The following is a 19,077-nucleotide window of genomic DNA, read 5'->3' as shown; positions in this document are numbered from 1 at the left end:
CACAGTAATGCCCCTTACACATTATGTCACAGTAATGCCCCTTACACATCATGTCACAGTAATGCCCCTTACACATCATGTCACAGTAATGCCCCTTACACATTATGTCACAGTAATGTCCCTTACACATTATGTCACAGTAATTCCCCATACACATTATGTCACAGTAATACCCCTTACACATTATGTCACAGTAAGGCCCCTTACACATTATGTCACACTAAGGCCTCTTACACATTATGTCACAGTAATGCCCCTTACACATTATGTCACAGTAATGCCCCTTACACATTATGCCACAGTAAGGCCCCTTACACATTATGCCACAGTAATGCCCCTTACACATTATGCCACAGTAAGGCCCCTTACACATTATGCCACAGTAATTCCCCTTACACATTATGTCACAGTAAGGCCTCTTACACATTATGTCACAGTAATGCCTCTTACACATTATGTCACAGTAATGCCCCTTACACATTATACCACAGTAATGCCCCTTACACATTATACCACATAATGCCCTTTGCATATTATGCCATAGTAGTAGTGACCCATATACACATTATTACACATAACAGTAGAGCCTCTTACACATTATGAACCCCAGCAAATCACCTCCCAATGTCCCTCCAGCAGCCTCTAACCTCCCCGTGTGCCATCAGCAGCCAGCAGGTGTAGATTTTGGCCTGGGCTGCCAGCTAATTACAGCTGGCACACCAGCAGGCAGCGGCAGACATGGACAGACAGCACCTGCGCAATTTGAATCTGGCACCGGTCGCGAGCCAATCAGAGCTTGCAGACCAGTACCCAATCAGGAGCCGCCACTGCTGATTGGCTGACAGTCCGCGAGATCTGATTGCCTCGTGACCAGCGGTGCTGTCTCTCCCTGACTGCATGCCAGTGCACCAGCTGTAATTATCTGGTGGGTTGGCACCAAATCAACATTGCTGACATCCGGGCCCCCCTCGCCGGCCCTAACTGGACCCCAACTTGTGTGCATGACTGGGTGCAGGGGGAGCAGCGGGGCATAGAGGTAGCTCGGGCAACATAGCAGCCGCACACCTTGCACCCACGGTAATTACGCCACTGTTTGCATACATTTTAGCACACAGTGCGCTCCTTTTCAGGATCAACAGAATGAGGTTATAGATGAGAACAATGTAAACAAATAAAGGCTGCAGGTGTACTTCAGGGTCCAGTCTTCAACCCGGGCAATGCCGAGTATCCCAGCTAGTATATAAATAGTAAAGGCGGCAGCACCTATTTAAAGATGTTTCAATGTATTGCAGATTCCTCAGGACAATACATTGAAACATTGAGAAAGAGGTGTCCTGTCAAGTCCCTACATGTAGGGCAAGGGGTTAAACTCTGATAAGCAGATATATATATATTGTGATTAAGTCGGGGTAGGGGGTCCCTCTCCTGGGGTAGATGGACACCTCCTTACACACAGCAGCCAGGATACAGCACACCAGTCCAGGGTTTTCGTGCAAGATGGTCGGTACCAGTTATATTGTGCAACATACACAACAAAATAAACAAAACATAAAAATAAATCCTAGCCCGTCTGGGCACTAACTAGACAGGTTATTCCCTCTCCACAAGTGGCAGGGCCTTACCACAAACACAGCACTTTCATATATCACAGGGTCTCTGAACAAACCTCAGTGTCTATTTCTCCCCCAGTGTATGTGAGACACTCAACCAAAACCTAACAGCTTATCTGAGCCACTTCCAGGTGCAACTACTAATCAGCCTGCTCTCAGACTGAAAGACCCACCACCTGGAATGGCCTGTGGATGGAGCCCTCCCTTCTCTTCTCACATCCACACCCCTAGTACCCATTATCCGGCTTTTACCAAAAGCCGACTCTTCTGGTCTGTTTGGCATAACAGACTTTTCCTGGGGTTTTTAAAAACACATGATAGGAATCTGGGACACACATATATGCCATCCCAGACTTCTCCAGTGCTTATACCACAATATATATATATATATATATATATATACACATACACATGCATGCATGTACGCCAGTAGTGTTCAGTCCATCTGGCAACGTGACATCCATCTCTCCTGCCAATACCGGTGGCCTATATAAGGCAGATACCACTGTGTGAATTCTATAGCACTTTCTGCTTGAGGGAATTTGGGGATTTTTACGGCAGCCTCTATTTAAGATATATTTTCTACAAAAGGCTGCATTCTGCTTTGTATACATAGTTTGCACAATTTGATCGGTTAATCAGTAAAAACTTTGTGGCCTAAACAGAACGGCCTGCAAGTTGCAGGAAGCGGTGCTATTCCTTAAATTTAGCTGGTGCTGTAGTTTTGCCTTTTAAATAATTGCAGTTTTAATATCGGACGGCTAAATTTACAAAACTGCCCCAATGCCTGTTAATCGCAAAAATTGGGCTCATCATACGAGTCATCACTATGCGATGGTTGAAGAAAGCTCAGGGTCCTTCTCCTACCTGCGGACCACAATCCAGTAGTCATTATTAGCCTTTATTTATATGGCGCCACAAGGGTTACGCAGCGCCTAACAAGTAGAAAAACAAAGTACATAAACAGTACATAAACAGTACAGAAACAGTACATAAACAATACAGAAACAGTACATAAACAGTACATAAACAGTTGAACAGAACAAGACATTGCAGGGCAAGTACATGGTATATAAACATTGCTGCAACAGTAGCAGGATGGCAAAAGTCAAGGATTAGGTGCTGGTATAAGGAGTATAGAGTAGGGTTAGGTGCTGGTATAAGGAGTATAGAGTAGGGTTAGGTGCTGTTATAAGGAGTATAGAGTAGGGTTAGGTGCTGTTATAAGGAGTATAGAGTAGGGTTAGGTGCTGGTATAAGGAGTATAGAGTAGGGTTAGGTGCTGGTATAAGGAGTATAGAGTAGGGTTAGGTGCTGGTATAAGGAGTATAGAGTAGGATTAGGTGCTGGTATAAGGAGTATAGAGTAGGGTTAGGTGCTGGTATAAGGAGTATAGAGTAGGGTTAGGTGCTGGTATAAGGAGTATAGAGTAGGGTTAGGTGCTGTTATAAGGAGTATAGAGTAGGGTTAGGTGCTGTTATAAGGAGTATAGAGTAGGGTTAGGTGCTGTTATAAGGAGTATAGAGTAGGGTTAGGTGCTGGTATAAGGAGTATAGAGTAGGGTTAGGTGCTGGTATAAGGAGTATAGAGTAGGGTTAGGTGCTGTTATAAGGAGTATAGAGTAGGGTTAGGTGCTGGTATAAGGAGTATAGAGTAGGGTTAAGTGCTGGTATAAGGAGTATAGAGTAGGGTTAGGTGCTGTTATAAGGAGTATAGAGTAGGGTTAAGTGCTGGTATAAGGAGTATAGAGTAGGGTTAGGTGCTGGTATAAGGAGTATAGAGTAGGGTTAGGTGCTGGTATAAGGAGTATAGAGTAGGGTTAGGTGCTGGTATAAGGAGTATAGAGTAGGGTTAGGTGCTGGTATAAGGAGTATAGAGTAGGGTTAAGTGCTGGTATAAAGAGTATAGAGTAGGGTTAAGTGCTGGTATAAGGAGTATAGAGTAGGGTTAGGTGCTGGTATAAGGAGTATAGAGTAGGGTTAGGTGCTGGTATAAGGAGTATAGAGTAGGGTTAGGTGCTGGTATAAGGAGTATAGAGTAGGGTTAGGTGCTGGTATAAGGAGTATAGAGTAGGGTTAGGTGCTGGTATAAGGAGTATAGAGTAGGGTTAGGTGCTGGTATAAGGAGTATAGAGTAGGGTTAGGTGCTGGTATAAGGAGTATAGAGTAGCGTTAGGTGCTGTTATAAGGAGTATAGAGTAGGGTTAGGTGCTGGTATAAGGAGTATAGAGTAGGGTTAGGTGCTGTTATAAGGATTATAGAGTAGGGTTAGGTGCTGGTATAAGGAGTATAGAGTAGATAATATAAGTAAAGGAAGGAAAAGCACATGAGGGAAGAGGGCCCTGCTCGTGAGAGCTTACATTCTAAAGGGAAAGGGCACACAGACAGGGGTGACACAGATGGGGTAGACAGTGAGCATGGAACAGAGGGTTAGAATGACAGATGGGTGGATTCGTTTTACATTATGTGAGCAAGTAAGATTACACCTCTGACATTCTACTTTATATGACAGTATTTGTAGGTGTCTGGGGAAAGCCATGGTTGTTACTGTAGGTGTCTGTGGAAAGCCATGGTTGTTACTGTAGGTGTCTGGGGAAAGCCATGGTTATTACTGTAGGTGTCTGGGGAAAGCCATGGTTGTTACTGTAGGTGTCTGGGGAAAGCCATGGTTGTTACTGTAGGTGTCTGGAGAAAGCCATGATTGTTACTGTAGGTGTCTGGGGAAAGCCATGGTTGTTACTGTAGGTGTCTGGGGAAAGCCATGGTTGTTACTGTAGGTGTCTGGGGAATGCCATGGTTGTTACTGTATGGTAAAGGTCTGCACCAGCAGTCTCAGGTAAATGTAGAAATTGGTGAAAGTAGTTCTTGTACAGAGATGTTCAGATGGAAAATAATGATAAGTTGTGATAGAGTGAGATAGAGTGTGGATTCTATAAGGCACATTTATTGATTTGGAGGGTGATGGGGGACACGTGGGGTTTGCAGGATATTTATTCCATAGTAAATCCGCTGTGTGTGTGTGGGGGGCCTGGATTTGGTGATATGTCACCAGATAATAAAAACAGAAGGATAGAGAAGTAGATATAGTTGTAGGTGTGTTAAGTTATTTATAGTGACACAATGAGGCTGTAATAGTCAGTGTATGATGAAAATAAAGCTCATGGGTTTTAAGAGGAGATGAGTGAATAAATAAGGCGGCAGTGTGCCCAGAGAGGGGAGATAAGAGGGAAAGGTGAGATAGAGGGAGAGAGGAGATAGAGGGAGAGGGGAGATAGAGAGAGGAGATAGAGGGAGAGGGGAGATAGAGGGAGAGGGGAGATAGAGGGAGAGGGGAGATAGAGGGAGAGGGGAGATAGAGGGAGAGGGGAGATAGAGGGAGAGATAGAGGGAGAGGGGAGATAGAGGGAGAGTGGAGATAGAGGGAGAGTGGAGATAGAGGGAGAGATAGAGGGAGATATAGAGGGAGAGGGGAGATAGAGAGGGGAGATAGAGGGAGAGTGGAGATAGAGGGAGAGGGGAGATAGAGGGAGATATAGAGGGAGAGGGGAGATAGAGAGAGAGGGGAGATAGAGAGAGAGGGGAGATAGAGGAAGAGTGGAGATAGAGGGAGAGATAGAGGGAGAGGGGAGATAGAGGAAGAGTGGAGATAGAGGGAGAGATAGAGGGAGAGGGGAGATAGAGGAAGAGTGGAGATAGAGGGAGAGATAGAGGGAGAGGGGAGATAGAGGGAGATATAGAGGGAGAGGGGAGATAGAGAGAGAGGGGAGATAGAGGGAGAGGGGAGATGGAGGGAGAGATAGAGGGAGAGGGGAGATGGAGGGAGAGATAGAGGGAGAGGGGAGATAGAGGGGAGATAGAGAGAGAGGGGAGATAGAGGGAGAGGGGAGATAGAGGGAGAGGAGAGATAGAGGGAGAGGGGAGATAGAGGGAGAGGGGAGATAGAGGGAGAGGGGAGATAGAGGGAGAGGGGAGATAGAGGGAGAGGGGAGATAGAGGGAGAGGGGAGATAGAGGGAGAGGAGAGATAGAGAGAGGAGATAGAGGGAGAGGAGATAGAGGGAGAGAGGAGATAGAGGGAGAGGGGAGATAGAGGGAGAGATAGAGAGAGAGAGGAGATAGAGGGAGAGGGGAGATAGAGGGGAGATAGAGGGAGAGGGGAGATAGAGGGAGAGGGGAGATAGAGGGAGAGATAGAGGGAGAGGGGAGATAGAGGGAGAGGGGAGATAGAGGGAGAGATAGAGGGAGAGGGGAGATAGAGGGAGAGGGGAGATAGAAGGAGAGATAGAGGGAGGGGAGATAGAGGGAGAGATAGAGGGAGAGGGGAGATAGAATATATAAGATATAAATAAAGGATAATAATAATAATAGAAGGAGAGGGGAGATAGAGGGAGAGTGGAGATAGAGGGAGAGATAGAGGGAGAGGGGAGATAGAGGGAGAGGGGAGATAGAGGGAGAGTTAATTATGTTATATATTATAGAGAAAATATAAAGAATAGTTTTGAGGAAAATAAATGTGTATTACATGGTGAGTATTAGACAAATTACTTTTAGACAAATTTTAAGGAGATTAGTTTTTTAATCTGAAATTACCTTAGATGTTGGTCAATGTTTGTTCAACTGTTTGATTAACTGTTGTTATCACACTTGGTGCTTTTAACCCCAGCTGCCCCTATACTGAATATAAAGGAGTGGTATCCTTGATTAAGACAAAGTGCTCTGAGTTGGAGCAAAAACTAGGCCAAATATATACCATAAATTATGCTTCACTGAACAATATAGACTATACATGTAAAAACAAATCTATGCAAGAGATGAAATATCACATACATTTAAAACTGCACATGATTGCATGAAGGTCTATGCAGAGTATATATACAGTAGGAGAGCCCCCAGTCACGGTTGTATTTCCAGGTGGTGTTCTCCTTCCCACACTGCTCTCCTGTACAGCTTATATACATTTACCAGTCTTGTCAGCACTGGAGAAAAGGCTGCAGCCACTAATAAATATATATATATTTTAGGGATGTGCAGGCTCGGATAGGTTCGAATTTGCACGCAGAGTTCGGATTTTTCCCTCCAAAAATCAGTTCTCAGAAAGAGGCAACACGTCATCATTCCTGGACAAAAGTCCATGTTACAGGGGGGCCTGTTGGATGCAGTAACGCTAAACAGTAACAGTGCGATTCCTGCCTCAATTGTAATCCACTGTATTTCCCATGAATAATTATGGAAGTGATCTATGAATTTTATCTGTATTTCTCTCATTAATATTTAGTTCTCTCTCATATGTACAGTACATTGCTTTCTCATAACAGAACTGTCCACCCTCAGATAATAATCACCGTGGCCTGGAGCCCAACCATGTGACCGCGGAAATGCCGGTGCCTGATTAAGTTGTAGCAGCTGTAATGCTAAGTGCTTTGACGGTCATTGGGCGAAAAGCAACATATTAATATTATAAACAATGACAAGGACCATGACCCTATAACACGTGTCTGTAGTCATTTAGGAACCTCCGCACCATATTAGGCTCTATGGCAATATTGCGTTCAGACAAATTTTCAAGTCATATGAAAACCAGAAAAATGGTTTTTATTACATAGAATTTGCAGTAAAACACAAAACCCTCAGTGACCCAGGCGGTATAACGTCCTTTTCCATTTCATCATTTCTGTTACTTATTTTGCATTTGCTCCAAATACTGTAGTTGAGGAATAGGATAAATGACAACAGAAAATAAAACTATCCACGGTGTTCCTTCCCCGATATATTGTGCGCCAATGATGCGTCACACAGTGTTCCTTCCCCGATACATTGTGCGCCAATGATGCCTCACACGGTGTTCCTTCCCCGATACAATGTGCGCCAATGATGCCTCACACGGTGTTCCTTCCCCGATACAATGTGCGCCAATGATGCCTCACGTGGTGTTCCTTCCCCGATACAATGTGCGCCAATGATGCCTCACGTGGTGTTCCTTCCCAGATACATTGTGCGCCATTGCCGCCTTACACGGTGTTCCTTCCCTGATACAATGTGCGCCATTGCCGCCTTACACGGTGTTCCTTCCCTGATACAATGTGCGCCAATGATGCCTCACACGGTGTTCCTTCCCCGATACAATGTGCGCCAATGATGCCTCACGTGGTGTTCCTTCCCAGATACATTGTGTGCCATTGCCGCCTTACACGGTGTTCCTTCCCTGATACAATGTGCGCCAATGATGCCTCGCACGGTGCTCCTTCCCCGATACAATGTGCGCCATTGCTGGCTCACACGGTGTTCCTTCCCCGATACAATGTGCGCCATTGCCGCCTCACACGGTGTTCCTTCCCTGATACAATGTGCGCCATTGCCGCCTCACACGGTGTTCCTTCCACGATACAATGTGCGCCATTGCCGCCTTACACGGTGTTCCTTCCCTGATACAATATCTGCCATTGCCGCCTCACGCGGTGTTCCTTCCCTGATACAATGTGCGCCAATGATGCCTCACACGGTGTTCCTTCCCTGATACAATGTGCGCCAATGATGCCTCACACGGTGTTCCTTCCCCGATACAATGTGCGCCAATGATGCCTCACACGGTGTTCCTTCCCAGATACATTGTGCACCATTGCCGCCTTACACGGTGTTCCTTCCCTGATACAAAGTGCGCCAATGATGCCTCGCACGGTGTTCCTTCCCCGATACAATGTGCACCATTGCTGGCTCACACGGTGTTCCTTCCCCGATATAATGTGAGCCAATGATGCCTCACGTGGTGTTCCTTCCCAGATATGTGCGCAATTGCCGCCTTACACTGTGTTCCTTCCCTGATACAATGTGCGCCAATGATGCCTCGCACGGTGCTCCTTCCCCGATACAATGTGCGCCATTGCCGCCTCACACGGTGTTACTTCCCCGATACAATGTGCGCCATTGCCGCCTCACACGGTGTTACTTCCCCGATACAATGTGCGCCATCGCCGGCTCACACGGTGTTCCTTCCCCGATACAATGTGCGCCATTGCCGCCTCACACGGTGTTCCTTCCCCGATACAATTTGCGCCATTGCCGCCTCACACGGTGTTCTTTCCTCGATACAATGTGCGCCATTGCCGCCTCACACGGTGTTCCTTCCCTGATACAATGTGCACCATTACCGCCTCACGCGGTGTTCTTTCCTCGATACAATGTGCGCCATTGCCGCCTCACGCGGTGTTCCTTCCCTGATACAATGTGCGCCATTGCCGCCTCACGCGGTGTTCCTTCCCTGATACAATGTGCGCCATTGCCGCCTCACACGGTGTTCCTTCCCTGATACAATGTGCGCCATTGCCGCCTCACACGGTGTTCCTTCCCCGATACAATGTGCGCCATTGACGCCTCACACGGTGTTCCTTCCCCGATACAATATGCGCCATTGCCGCCTCACACGGTGTTCCTTCCCCGATACAATATCTGCCATTGCTGCCTCACACGGTGTTCCTTCCCCGATACAATGTGCCCCATTGCCGCCTCACACGGTGTTCCTTCCCTGATACAATGTCTGCCATTGCCGCCTCACACGGTGTTCCTTCCCCGATAAAATGTGCGCCATTGCCGCCTCACATGGTGTTCCATCCCCGATACAATGTGCACCATTGCCGCCTCACGCGGTGTTCTTTCCTCGATACAATGTGCGCCATTGCCGCCTCACACGGTGTTCCTTCCCAGATACAATATGCGCCATTGCCGCCTCACACGGTGTTCCTTCCCCGATACAATGTGCGCCATTGCCGCCTCACATGGTGTTCCTTCCCCGATACAATATCTGCCATTGCCGCCTCACACGGTGTTCCTTCCCCGATACAATATGCGCCATTGCCGCCTCACACGGTGTTCCTTCCCCGATACAATATCTGCCATTGCTGCCTCACACGGTGTTCCTTCCCCGATACAATGTGCCCCATTGCCGCCTCACACGGTGTTCCTTCCCTGATACAATGTCTGCCATTGCCGCCTCACACGGTGTTCCTTCCCCGATAAAATGTGCGCCATTGCCGCCTCACATGGTGTTCCATCCCCGATACAATGTGCACCATTGCCGCCTCACGCGGTGTTCTTTCCTCGATACAATGTGCGCCATTGCCGCCTCACACGGTGTCCCTTCCCAGATACAATATGCGCCATTGCCGCCTCACACGGTGTTCCTTCCCCGATACAATATCTGCCATTGCTGCTTTACACGGTGTTCCTTCCCCGATACAATGTGCCCCATTGCCGCCTCACACGGTGTTCCTTCCCTGATACAATGTCTGCCATTGCCGCCTCACACGGTGTTCCTTCCCCGATAAAATGTGCGCCATTGCCGCCTCACATGGTGTTCCATCCCCGATACAATGTGCACCATTGCCGCCTCACGCGGTGTTCTTTCCTCGATACAATGTGCGCCATTGCCGCCTCACACGGTGTCCCTTCCCAGATACAATATGCGCCATTGCCGCCTCACACGGTGTTCCTTCCCCGATACAATATCTGCCATTGCTGCTTTACACGGTGTTCCTTCCCCGATACAATGTGCCCCATTGCCGCCTCACACGGTGTTCCTTCCCTGATACAATGTCTGCCATTGCCGCCTCACACGGTGTTCCTTCCCCGATAAAATGTGCGCCATTGCCGCCTCACATGGTGTTCCATCCCCGATACAATGTGCACCATTGCCGCCTCACGCGGTGTTCTTTCCTCGATACAATGTGCGCCATTGCCGCCTCACACGGTGTCCCTTCCCAGATACAATATGCGCCATTGCCGCCTCACACGGTGTTCCTTCCCCGATACAATATCTGCCATTGCTGCTTTACACGGTGTTCCTTCCCCGATACAATATGCGCCATTGCCGCCTCACATGGTGTTCCATCCCCGATACAATGTGCACCATTGCCGCCTCACGCGGTGTTCTTTCCTCGATACAATGTGCGCCATTGCCGCCTCACACGGTGTCCCTTCCCAGATACAATATGTGCCATTGCCGCCTCACACGGTGTTCCTTCCCCGATACAATATCTGCCATTGCTGCTTTACACGGTGTTCCTTCCCCGATACAATATGCGCCATTGCCGCCTCACATGGTGTTCCATCCCCGATACAATGTGCACCATTGCCGCCTCACGCGGTGTTCTTTCCTCGATACAATGTGCGCCATTGCCGCCTCACACGGTGTTCCTTCCCCGATACAATATGCGCCATTGCCGCCTCACACGTTGTTCCTTCCCCGATACAATATCTGCCATTGCCGCCTCACATGGTGTTCCTTCCCCGATACAATGTGCACCATTGCCGCCTCACATGGTGTTCCTTCCCCGATACAATGTGCACCATTGCCGCCTCACATGGTGTTCCTTCCCCGATACAATGTGCGCCATTGCCGCCTCATATAATCAGCATTTCTCATCACTACATTCGGATGAAAGGTTGTGGACTGTCCTTTATTTAACTTAATGATTAAAAGAACAATTTTTACTCTTTGAAACAACAGTTTAGTTATAGAAATGTGTTTTTATTGGACAACCACCATTTTTGTAAAAGTATTTGTACTTTACCGACTGCGCCAGCTGCATGAGGCCTAGACTGGTTTTATAATGGACAGGAGAGTATTATTTTAGCTTAGCATATATATACACACGTCAGTGTTCGTGAACTAAACCACAAGTGCCAGAATGCATATAAAATATCATATAAGACAAAAATATATAAGTACCTGAATGCATGAGAAAAATAGCAGCGCGATGGACAAGGTCCATAATAAACATCAGGACCTAAAATAAATCACCATGATGTAGTAAGTGGCTATGTAAGCAGATTGAATGATAATGTATCAGGTATATGATAACCTGGCTTACCTGGTGTGATGTTCGCTAGTGGGGACTCCAAACAGCAGCAGCGTCTGGCGTGTCTTCCCCGATACAATGTCTACACGCTGTCCCAGGCTGCTTGTGGGATAAAGGGTCTGATCACGGCTATAAGCCGCCAGACCGGAAACACGTGGATGTCGTGCATCCACTTCCGTGTTCGTCACTGAGAAGCAAGCGGACTATAGTAACCAAGCAACCGGTTGAAGCTGGTTTAATGCGAGTGGGGTCTATATAATGTATCAGAAAACAGTACAAGCGCTGCGTTAGATGACAGCTCATGTTAATAAATATTGGTGACAGCAAGGGAACCTGATATGACTGACAGAAATGTATATGATAGCGGACATACTGATATTAGTTATACATGATCATAAACACATTATATTATTATATTTTATATGGCACACTGATGAATACAATGTCTACATGAAAGATTACATTGATAGACGGAGAAGGGAAACCACTTAATAAAGAATTGAAACTTAACAAATCTAAGTATAACAAACAGTTACAAGCCCTATAAAAAAACATTTAAAGGATTATGTTCATTTAAGGCTCTCGGCATGACAGTATCCAAATTATGGATCCAGTAACTTTCCCTACGTATCACAGCCTGGCTGAGGGGGAATCCAATCGATTCATTTGCATCTTAGAGATGCTGCCTGATGATTTTTTCCATGAAAATGTCTGGCAACAGGTTTATCGCTTCTCCCAGTTAAACTGTCCTGGTACTGGCATGGGTTGTGGAGATCTCATACAGTGCCTCTAAGTCCTATTCTGTGACCGATGGCCATATTTCTCAGTGGCTGTCCTGGTACTGGCATGGGTTGTGGAGATCTCATACAGTGCCTCTAAGTCCTATTCTGTGACCGATGGCCATATTTCTCAGTAGCTGTCCTGGTACTGGCATGGGTTGTGGAGATCTCATACAGTGCCTCTAAGTCCTATTCTGTGACCAGTGGCCATATTTCTCAGTAGTTGTCCTGGTACAGGGATGAGTTGTACTGGTACTGGCATGGGATCCCATACAGGGCCTTTGCAGTCACCCACTGAGCTGCTATATAGCATTGAGAGCGTCACAGCTGTCCCTTCTATGGCTACAGAAAACTCAGCTGTATGTTGGGCAGGCAGTCAGCAGGGGTATGATCATCTGCAACATGGGCAGAAGCACTAAGCCGTGACATCTGTTACCCCAGCACTCCCCCCAATATCAAGCCAATAAGGCACCATAGGCAGAAATGTACAAATGACTTAGAAATAAAATGTAATGAAGATGGCGATGGCATTATAATGAAATCCGACTTATCTGAGGCTTTACCCCCTTAGGACACCACACAGGTCTCTCTGCATCTTCTACTGTGAGAGCTTCTACCACAACCAGCATCACATTGTCCACAGGAAGCCCAGGTCCAGTGGCTGGTTCATGCAATATGGCCATTTACATCTTCCTTCTAATCTACACCCGGACTAAGGGCCGGGATTCATCAACGAGCGATCATCAGCTCCTGACGGTCATGTGTATGAGATATGTTACTGAGGAGCGGATTGGCTGGAGCACCGTGTAAGATTAGTAATGAATGATAACAAGAATAACACCCGTTGATAAATTAGGCCCTAAGTGTGTAGGGAAGAGTCACAATAGCAGCATTTGTTTATTCATGGCTATTCTATACATTAGCGTACCTGCTGCATCACGTGCTGTCCCAGTGTATTACCTCTGCAGACGCCATTACCTGCTCACCCAGAGCGCTTACTCCTAGCCTTCTGGTAATAATGTAATATCAACTAGGCCTGCACTCCTATTATATACAGACATGCGTAATCATGGCGGTATCGCAACGTCCACTTACACTGCAGACATTTTTATATGAGCATCTATTTACTGCATAGGATTTGTAAGGGACCTTTAATTATAGGGGTATATAAGTCAGCGATGTAATGTACAAAGCTGCCTCATGCTCGTCACTGTACAACGTCACACAGACACCAGGAAACACGAAGAAACCACCCAGCAATACAATTTGGACCTTGCTACTTTGTAAAATACAATATAAATTACTGTACAGTACATACACACTGACATAATGGAGGAAATAGCATCAAATGTAATAGGGTGAGTGTAGAAAATGGGAGAGTTTAGCAGTAATTATCACATTGGTCACATTAGTTGAGTTTTATCTTCAAAATGGAAAAACATCTGGATGAGAGTTTAAATCGGGAGAAATTTTTGAGTGTAAAAACATGCGAGTGCGCTCTGCTCTCTGTTCTTTGCGCTCTGCTCTCTGTTCTTTGTTCTCTGCGCTCTGTTCTCTGTTCTCTGCGCTCTGCTCTCTGTTCTCTGCGCTCTGTTCTCTGCTCTCTGTTCTCTGCGCTCTGTGCGCTGTTCTCTGCGCTCTGTTCTCTGCGCGCTGTTCTCTGCGCTCTGTTCTCTGCTGTCTGCGCTCTGTTCTCTGCTGTCTGCGCTCTGTGCGCTGTTCTCTGCTGTCTGCGCTCTGCTCTCTGCGCTCGGACATTGGCAGAGTATATAGAGTGTCAGAGATTGCTGCTCACTTCTCACCCTATTACATTGGCTCCTTGTTATTTTATTATACAGATTTCAAAATTCAGTTTTTGTACAATCCAAGTCTTTAATTGCTGTAATTCCTGCAGACTGAGTTCATGAAAAAGGTTTGGAAAACTATGGAATGTGGAATGGACGCCGAGACGCTTTAACAGCGCGCACGTGGCTTCGCCCCACTGATGGAGGACTAGCTGGTCAGCCTGGCCGTGGCACTGGAACAGCTCCGGAAGGCTCTGCGGCGTTCCTTCAAGTTCCTGATGGATTGAAAAAACAAGACAATGAAATAGAACGTAATCAAAGAAGAGGACTATACAGGTCTATAATATGAGATATGGTAAGAACTTACCCTTGTTATCTCTATTTCTACGAAGTCCATAGGGTTCCACAGGATACCTTGGGGTATAGGTGTGACGTCAGTCGCAGGGCACCAAAGAGTTAAGCTTTCAGCCTCCCAGGATGCACTAGGTCCCCCTCCTATACCCCGCCCCCGGGCCAAGGCACCTCAGTTAGTTACCAAGCCATAGGCCGGAGGAGGAGAAGGAAGAGAGAGAACAAAGATCTGGACACATACAAGAATCACATTCTCACCAGAGGGAGACGGAAAACCGGTGACCAGAGCAAAGCCCATCTGCAGCACAGGTGCGACAGGGCGGGAGTCCTGTGGAACCCTATGGACTTCGTAGAAATAGAGATAACAAGGGTAAGTTCTTACCATATCTCATATTTTCTACTTCAGGGTCCATAGGGTATCCACAGGATACCTTGGGGATGTCCCAAAGCAGTATCCTTTAAGGGTGGGGACGCTCCTGTGCAGAAAGGAGAATCCGCCGCCCGAAGGAAGCATCCTGAGAGGCGAAGGTGTCAAACCAGTAATACCTCACGAAGGTATGGACAGAAGACCACGTAGCAGCCTTGCAGATCTGAACTGCCGAGGCACCACGTCGAGCTGCCCACGAAGGACCCACAGACCTAGTGGAATGAGCCTTCAGAGAAGGAGGGACCGGTAGGCCTTCATGAAGATAAGCTTCAGAAATAGCCATACGGATCCAGGCTGCCAAAGTTTGCTTTGAAGCAGGCCAACCCTTTTTACAGAAGCCATAGAGGACAACAAAGCGTCCGACTTCCTAAACAAAGAAGTGCGGTCAACATAAGTCCTTAAGGCCCGCACAACATCCAAAGAGGCCTCACCCACGGAAAGACCCGGTGAGTTAAAGGCCGGAACAACTATTTCCTCGTTAACATGAAACTGGGAAACAACTTTGGGAAGAAACTTGGGCCGAGTGCGGAGCACTGCCCTGTTCCCATGAAAAACCAAGAAAGGGGGTCTACAAGAAAGAGCCCCTAACTCAGAAACACGTCTGGCTGAAGCAACGGCCAGAAGGAAAACAGTCTTAGCTGTTAGCCATTTAATATCCACTGAGCCCAGTGGTTCAAACGGCGGTCCTTGGAGAGCCCTCAGGACCACAGCCAAATCCCAAGGCGCCACAGGTGGAACAAAGGGCGGCTGAATACGGAGAACACCTTGCATAAAGGTGCGCACATCCGGGATTGTAGCAATCCTACGGTGAAACCAGACAGATAGGGCCGAAACCTGTACCTTCAAAGAAGCAAGGCGAAGCCCATGATCTAGTCCCGCTTGCAGGAAGGCGAGAATCCGAGACAGACGAAACTCCCGCGGTGCATAACCTCTCGGTCGACACCACTGGAAGAACATATGCCACACGCGATGGTATATCCTCGCGGAAGACGGTTTCCGAGCTCGTAACATGGTACGCACCACAGAGCTGGAAAACCCCCAGGACCTCAGCATGGCCGTCTCAACAGCCACGCCGCCAAAGACAGCCGAGTCAGGTCCGGGTGAAGACAAGGACCCTGAGACAGAAGGTCCGGTCGTAGCGGCAACCGCAGAGGACTGTCCACGGACAGACCCTGAAGGTCTGAGAACCAGTGCCGTCTGGGCCACGCGGGAGCTATCAACAGGAGCGTCCCTCCTTCCTGTTTGAATTTCCGGATTACCCGTGGAAGAAGGGAGACCGGAGGGAACAGGTATGCGAACCTGAACGTCCACCGGACGGACAGAGCATCCACCAGAGACGCCCCTTCGTCTCTTGTGCGAGACCCGTACACCGGCAACTTGTTGTTGTGCCGGGACGCCATGAGGTCGATTTCTGGAAGACCCCACCTGTCCACCAGTAGTTGAAAAACGTCCGGGTGCAGGGACCATTCCCCTGGATGAACGTCCTGGCGACTTAGAAAGTCTGCCTCCCAATTTAGCACTCCCGGGATGAAGACCGCTGATATGGCCGGAAGATTGCGCTCCGCCCAAACCAGGATCCGAGAGACCTCTACGAGAGCCGCCCGACTGCGAGTTCCTCCTTGCCTGTTTATGTAGGCCACGGTGGTAGCATTGTCCGACTGGACCTGCACCGGGTGACCCTGGAGAAACCGCTGTGCCTGCAGGAGAGCATTGAAGACCGCACGGAGTTCCAAGATATTTATTGGAAGCTCCGCTTCTGTCGGTGTCCACCTGCCCTGGAACAAGTGTGGACCCGAAACTGCTCCCCAGCCCCGAAGACTGGCGTCCGTTGTCAACAGGACCCAATTTGGAACCCAGAACGGACGTCCCTTGTTGAGGTGGGTCGTCTTTAACCACCACGCAAGGGACAGGCGAACCTCCGGGGTGAGCACAATCGTCTGGAACTTCAGAGACTGAGGCAGCCCGTTCCACTTGGACAGGATCAGGTGCTGCAGAGGTCTGGAGTGAAACTGGGCGTATTCCACCATGTCGAACACCGATACCATGGAGCCCAGTAACCTCATCGCCGAGTGTAAGGACACCCGGCGGCTGTGCAGACAACTGCGCACCCTTGACTGTAAAGCAGAGATCTTGTCCTCCGTCACGAAGATCCTTTGCTGTCCCGAGTCCAATAAGGCTCCAAGATGCAGAATCCTCCGAGACGGGATTAGAGTGGACTTCTGCCAGTTGATTAGCCAGCCGTGCCATTGCAGCAGTGCAATGGTCAGGTCCAAGTGGTGTAACAGGAGCTCTGGAGATCCTGCCACCAATAACAGGTCGTCCAAGTACGGCAACATGCGGACTCCTTGCAGCCGCAGAGAAGCCGCCATGACCGCCATAGCGTCCTGTAAGTTCAATGACACCATGTAGTCCCCAGGTTCCAGCGCCAGAATGATGGACCGTAGGGTCTCCATCCGAAACTTCGGGACCCGCAAAGACTTGTTGAGTGCTTTGAGGTTGAGAATCGGACGATATGACCCATTGGGTTTCTGTACCAAAAAAAGATTTGAATAGAAACCCTGGCCCCTCTGGGAGAATGGAACAGGCACTATAACTCCAGCCTGGAGCATAGTGTGCAATACCTTCCGCAGCTCCGTAGCCTTGTTCCGGTCTGATGGTAGACCCGTGGTGAAGAATCGAGCCGGGGGTCTGTGCCGGAAGGAGAGGGCGTACCCGTGAGAGACCACCTCCAGAACCCAAGTGTCTGTCGTAGTGAACGACCAACACCGGGAGAACTGCAGCAGGCGGCCTCCCACCCTGGGATCCCCCAAGGGGAGACCCGGACCGTCAGGCCGCAGGCTTGTCATCTGGCTTGGGGGCCGGACGTCTGGTACTCCATGCCTGTTTCCGGGGCTTGACCGATTTCTTAGGGCCAGCCTGTCGAGGAAACGACTGTGGTTTGGGCCTGCCCTGGGCCCTAGATGACCGAAAGGACGATGGTCCAGAACCAGAAGGAGCAGCGGCCGACGGGAGACAAGCAGATTTGGCTGCCGCCAGCGTGGCCACAATCTTATCCAGATCCGGACCGAAGAGAACTTCTCCGGTAAACGGCAACGCTTCCAGACCTTTCTTGGATCTGCGTCCGCCTTCCAGGATCGCAGCCACAAGGTGCGACGAGCAGCTACCGCTGCTGAAGAAATTCTAGACACCAGAGTACTAATGTCTAGAGCCGCCTCGTTGATGTAGGTGGCCGAATCACGGAGATTGCCAATCAACTCCGCCTGTTCGGCCGGACAGTCGGATTCAAAAGAAGCCTCTAATGAATCCGCCCAGCGCTCCATCGCTCTGGCAACCCAGCAAATGGCCATAGCCGGCCGTGCTGCCCCCCCTGCAAGGGAATAAGCAGACTTCAGGCAGATTTCTACCTTGCGGTCCGTAGCATCCTTAAGGGAGGACATGGATGGCATCGGCAATGTGGCACTACGGACAAGACGGGTCACGTGAGAATCCACCTGTGGAGGGGATTCACACTTAGCAAAATAATTATCCGCGAACGGATAAGCCACCGCCAGGCGTCTCTGCGGCTGGTATCTTTTGCCAGGTTGTTTCCACGCCTCCTCTAAATGGTCCACCAACTGACCCGAAAGAGGAAAGACTGTGGCATCGCCCTTCACATCTTTGAAAAAGGCATACTTAGATTTAGCCGCTGGGGGAACTTCGTCCTCAATCACCAAGGCTGTGCGGACCGCCCGAATAAGTCCAGGAATATATACTTTGGACTTAGCATCAGCGTCCTTAGTATGGAAAGGTTCCTGATCGTAAGGATCCAGAATCTCCCCATCATCAGACGTCCCTTCGTCATCCTCATAAGGAGCGGACAGAGACGCCACCGGCCTTTTATGAGGCCGCATCACAGACTCCCCTTGCAACACATCCGACAAGTGCTGTACAGAACTCGTCAGGGAGTTAACCCACGCTGGCTCCTGAGAACCCGGGAGCGGGGAAATAGGGAGACTGTGGGGTACCACCAATTGTCGTGGGAACCCCTGCATGGGTGACGACACCACAGACTGCTGGGACAAACCCATCGGAGTAAACGCGGGCTGCGGAGCTAACTGGCCCACTAAAGCTGTTAACGCCTGAGCGAAACAAGCCCAGGGCGGCTCCTGTACCGGTGCTGTAACCGTAATAGGCCGCGCCATGGACAAACACTGCCGGCAAAGGCCCTCCGCGCTACCCTCCCCCTCCGCTAACGGTACTTTGCACGTGGTACACTGTAGCTGGAGGGGAAAATCACT

General features: G+C 48.9%; 1 protein-coding gene across 1 annotated transcript in view; it reads right to left on the bottom strand.

The window, feature by feature from the left end:
- Positions 1-11,115: 11,115 nt before the first annotated feature.
- LYPLAL1 (lysophospholipase like 1) overlaps positions 11,116-19,077 on the bottom strand; it is a 181,980-nt gene continuing 174,018 nt past the window's right edge. Inside the window, exon 5 of the mRNA XM_088481227.1 lies at positions 11,116-14,297. Coding sequence (XP_088337353.1) covers positions 14,061-14,297 — 237 coding nt within the window. The 3' untranslated portion in view covers positions 11,116-14,060. The remainder of the gene's footprint in view (positions 14,298-19,077) is intronic.

This window comes from Taudactylus pleione, unplaced genomic scaffold (genome assembly GCF_031769625.1).
Source record: "Taudactylus pleione unplaced genomic scaffold, aTauple2 ptg000267l, whole genome shotgun sequence".
Taxonomy (NCBI): Eukaryota; Metazoa; Chordata; class Amphibia; order Anura; family Myobatrachidae; genus Taudactylus; species Taudactylus pleione.
The sequence above is the reverse complement of the archived record's forward strand: the minus strand, read 5'-3'. Positions and strand labels throughout refer to the sequence as shown.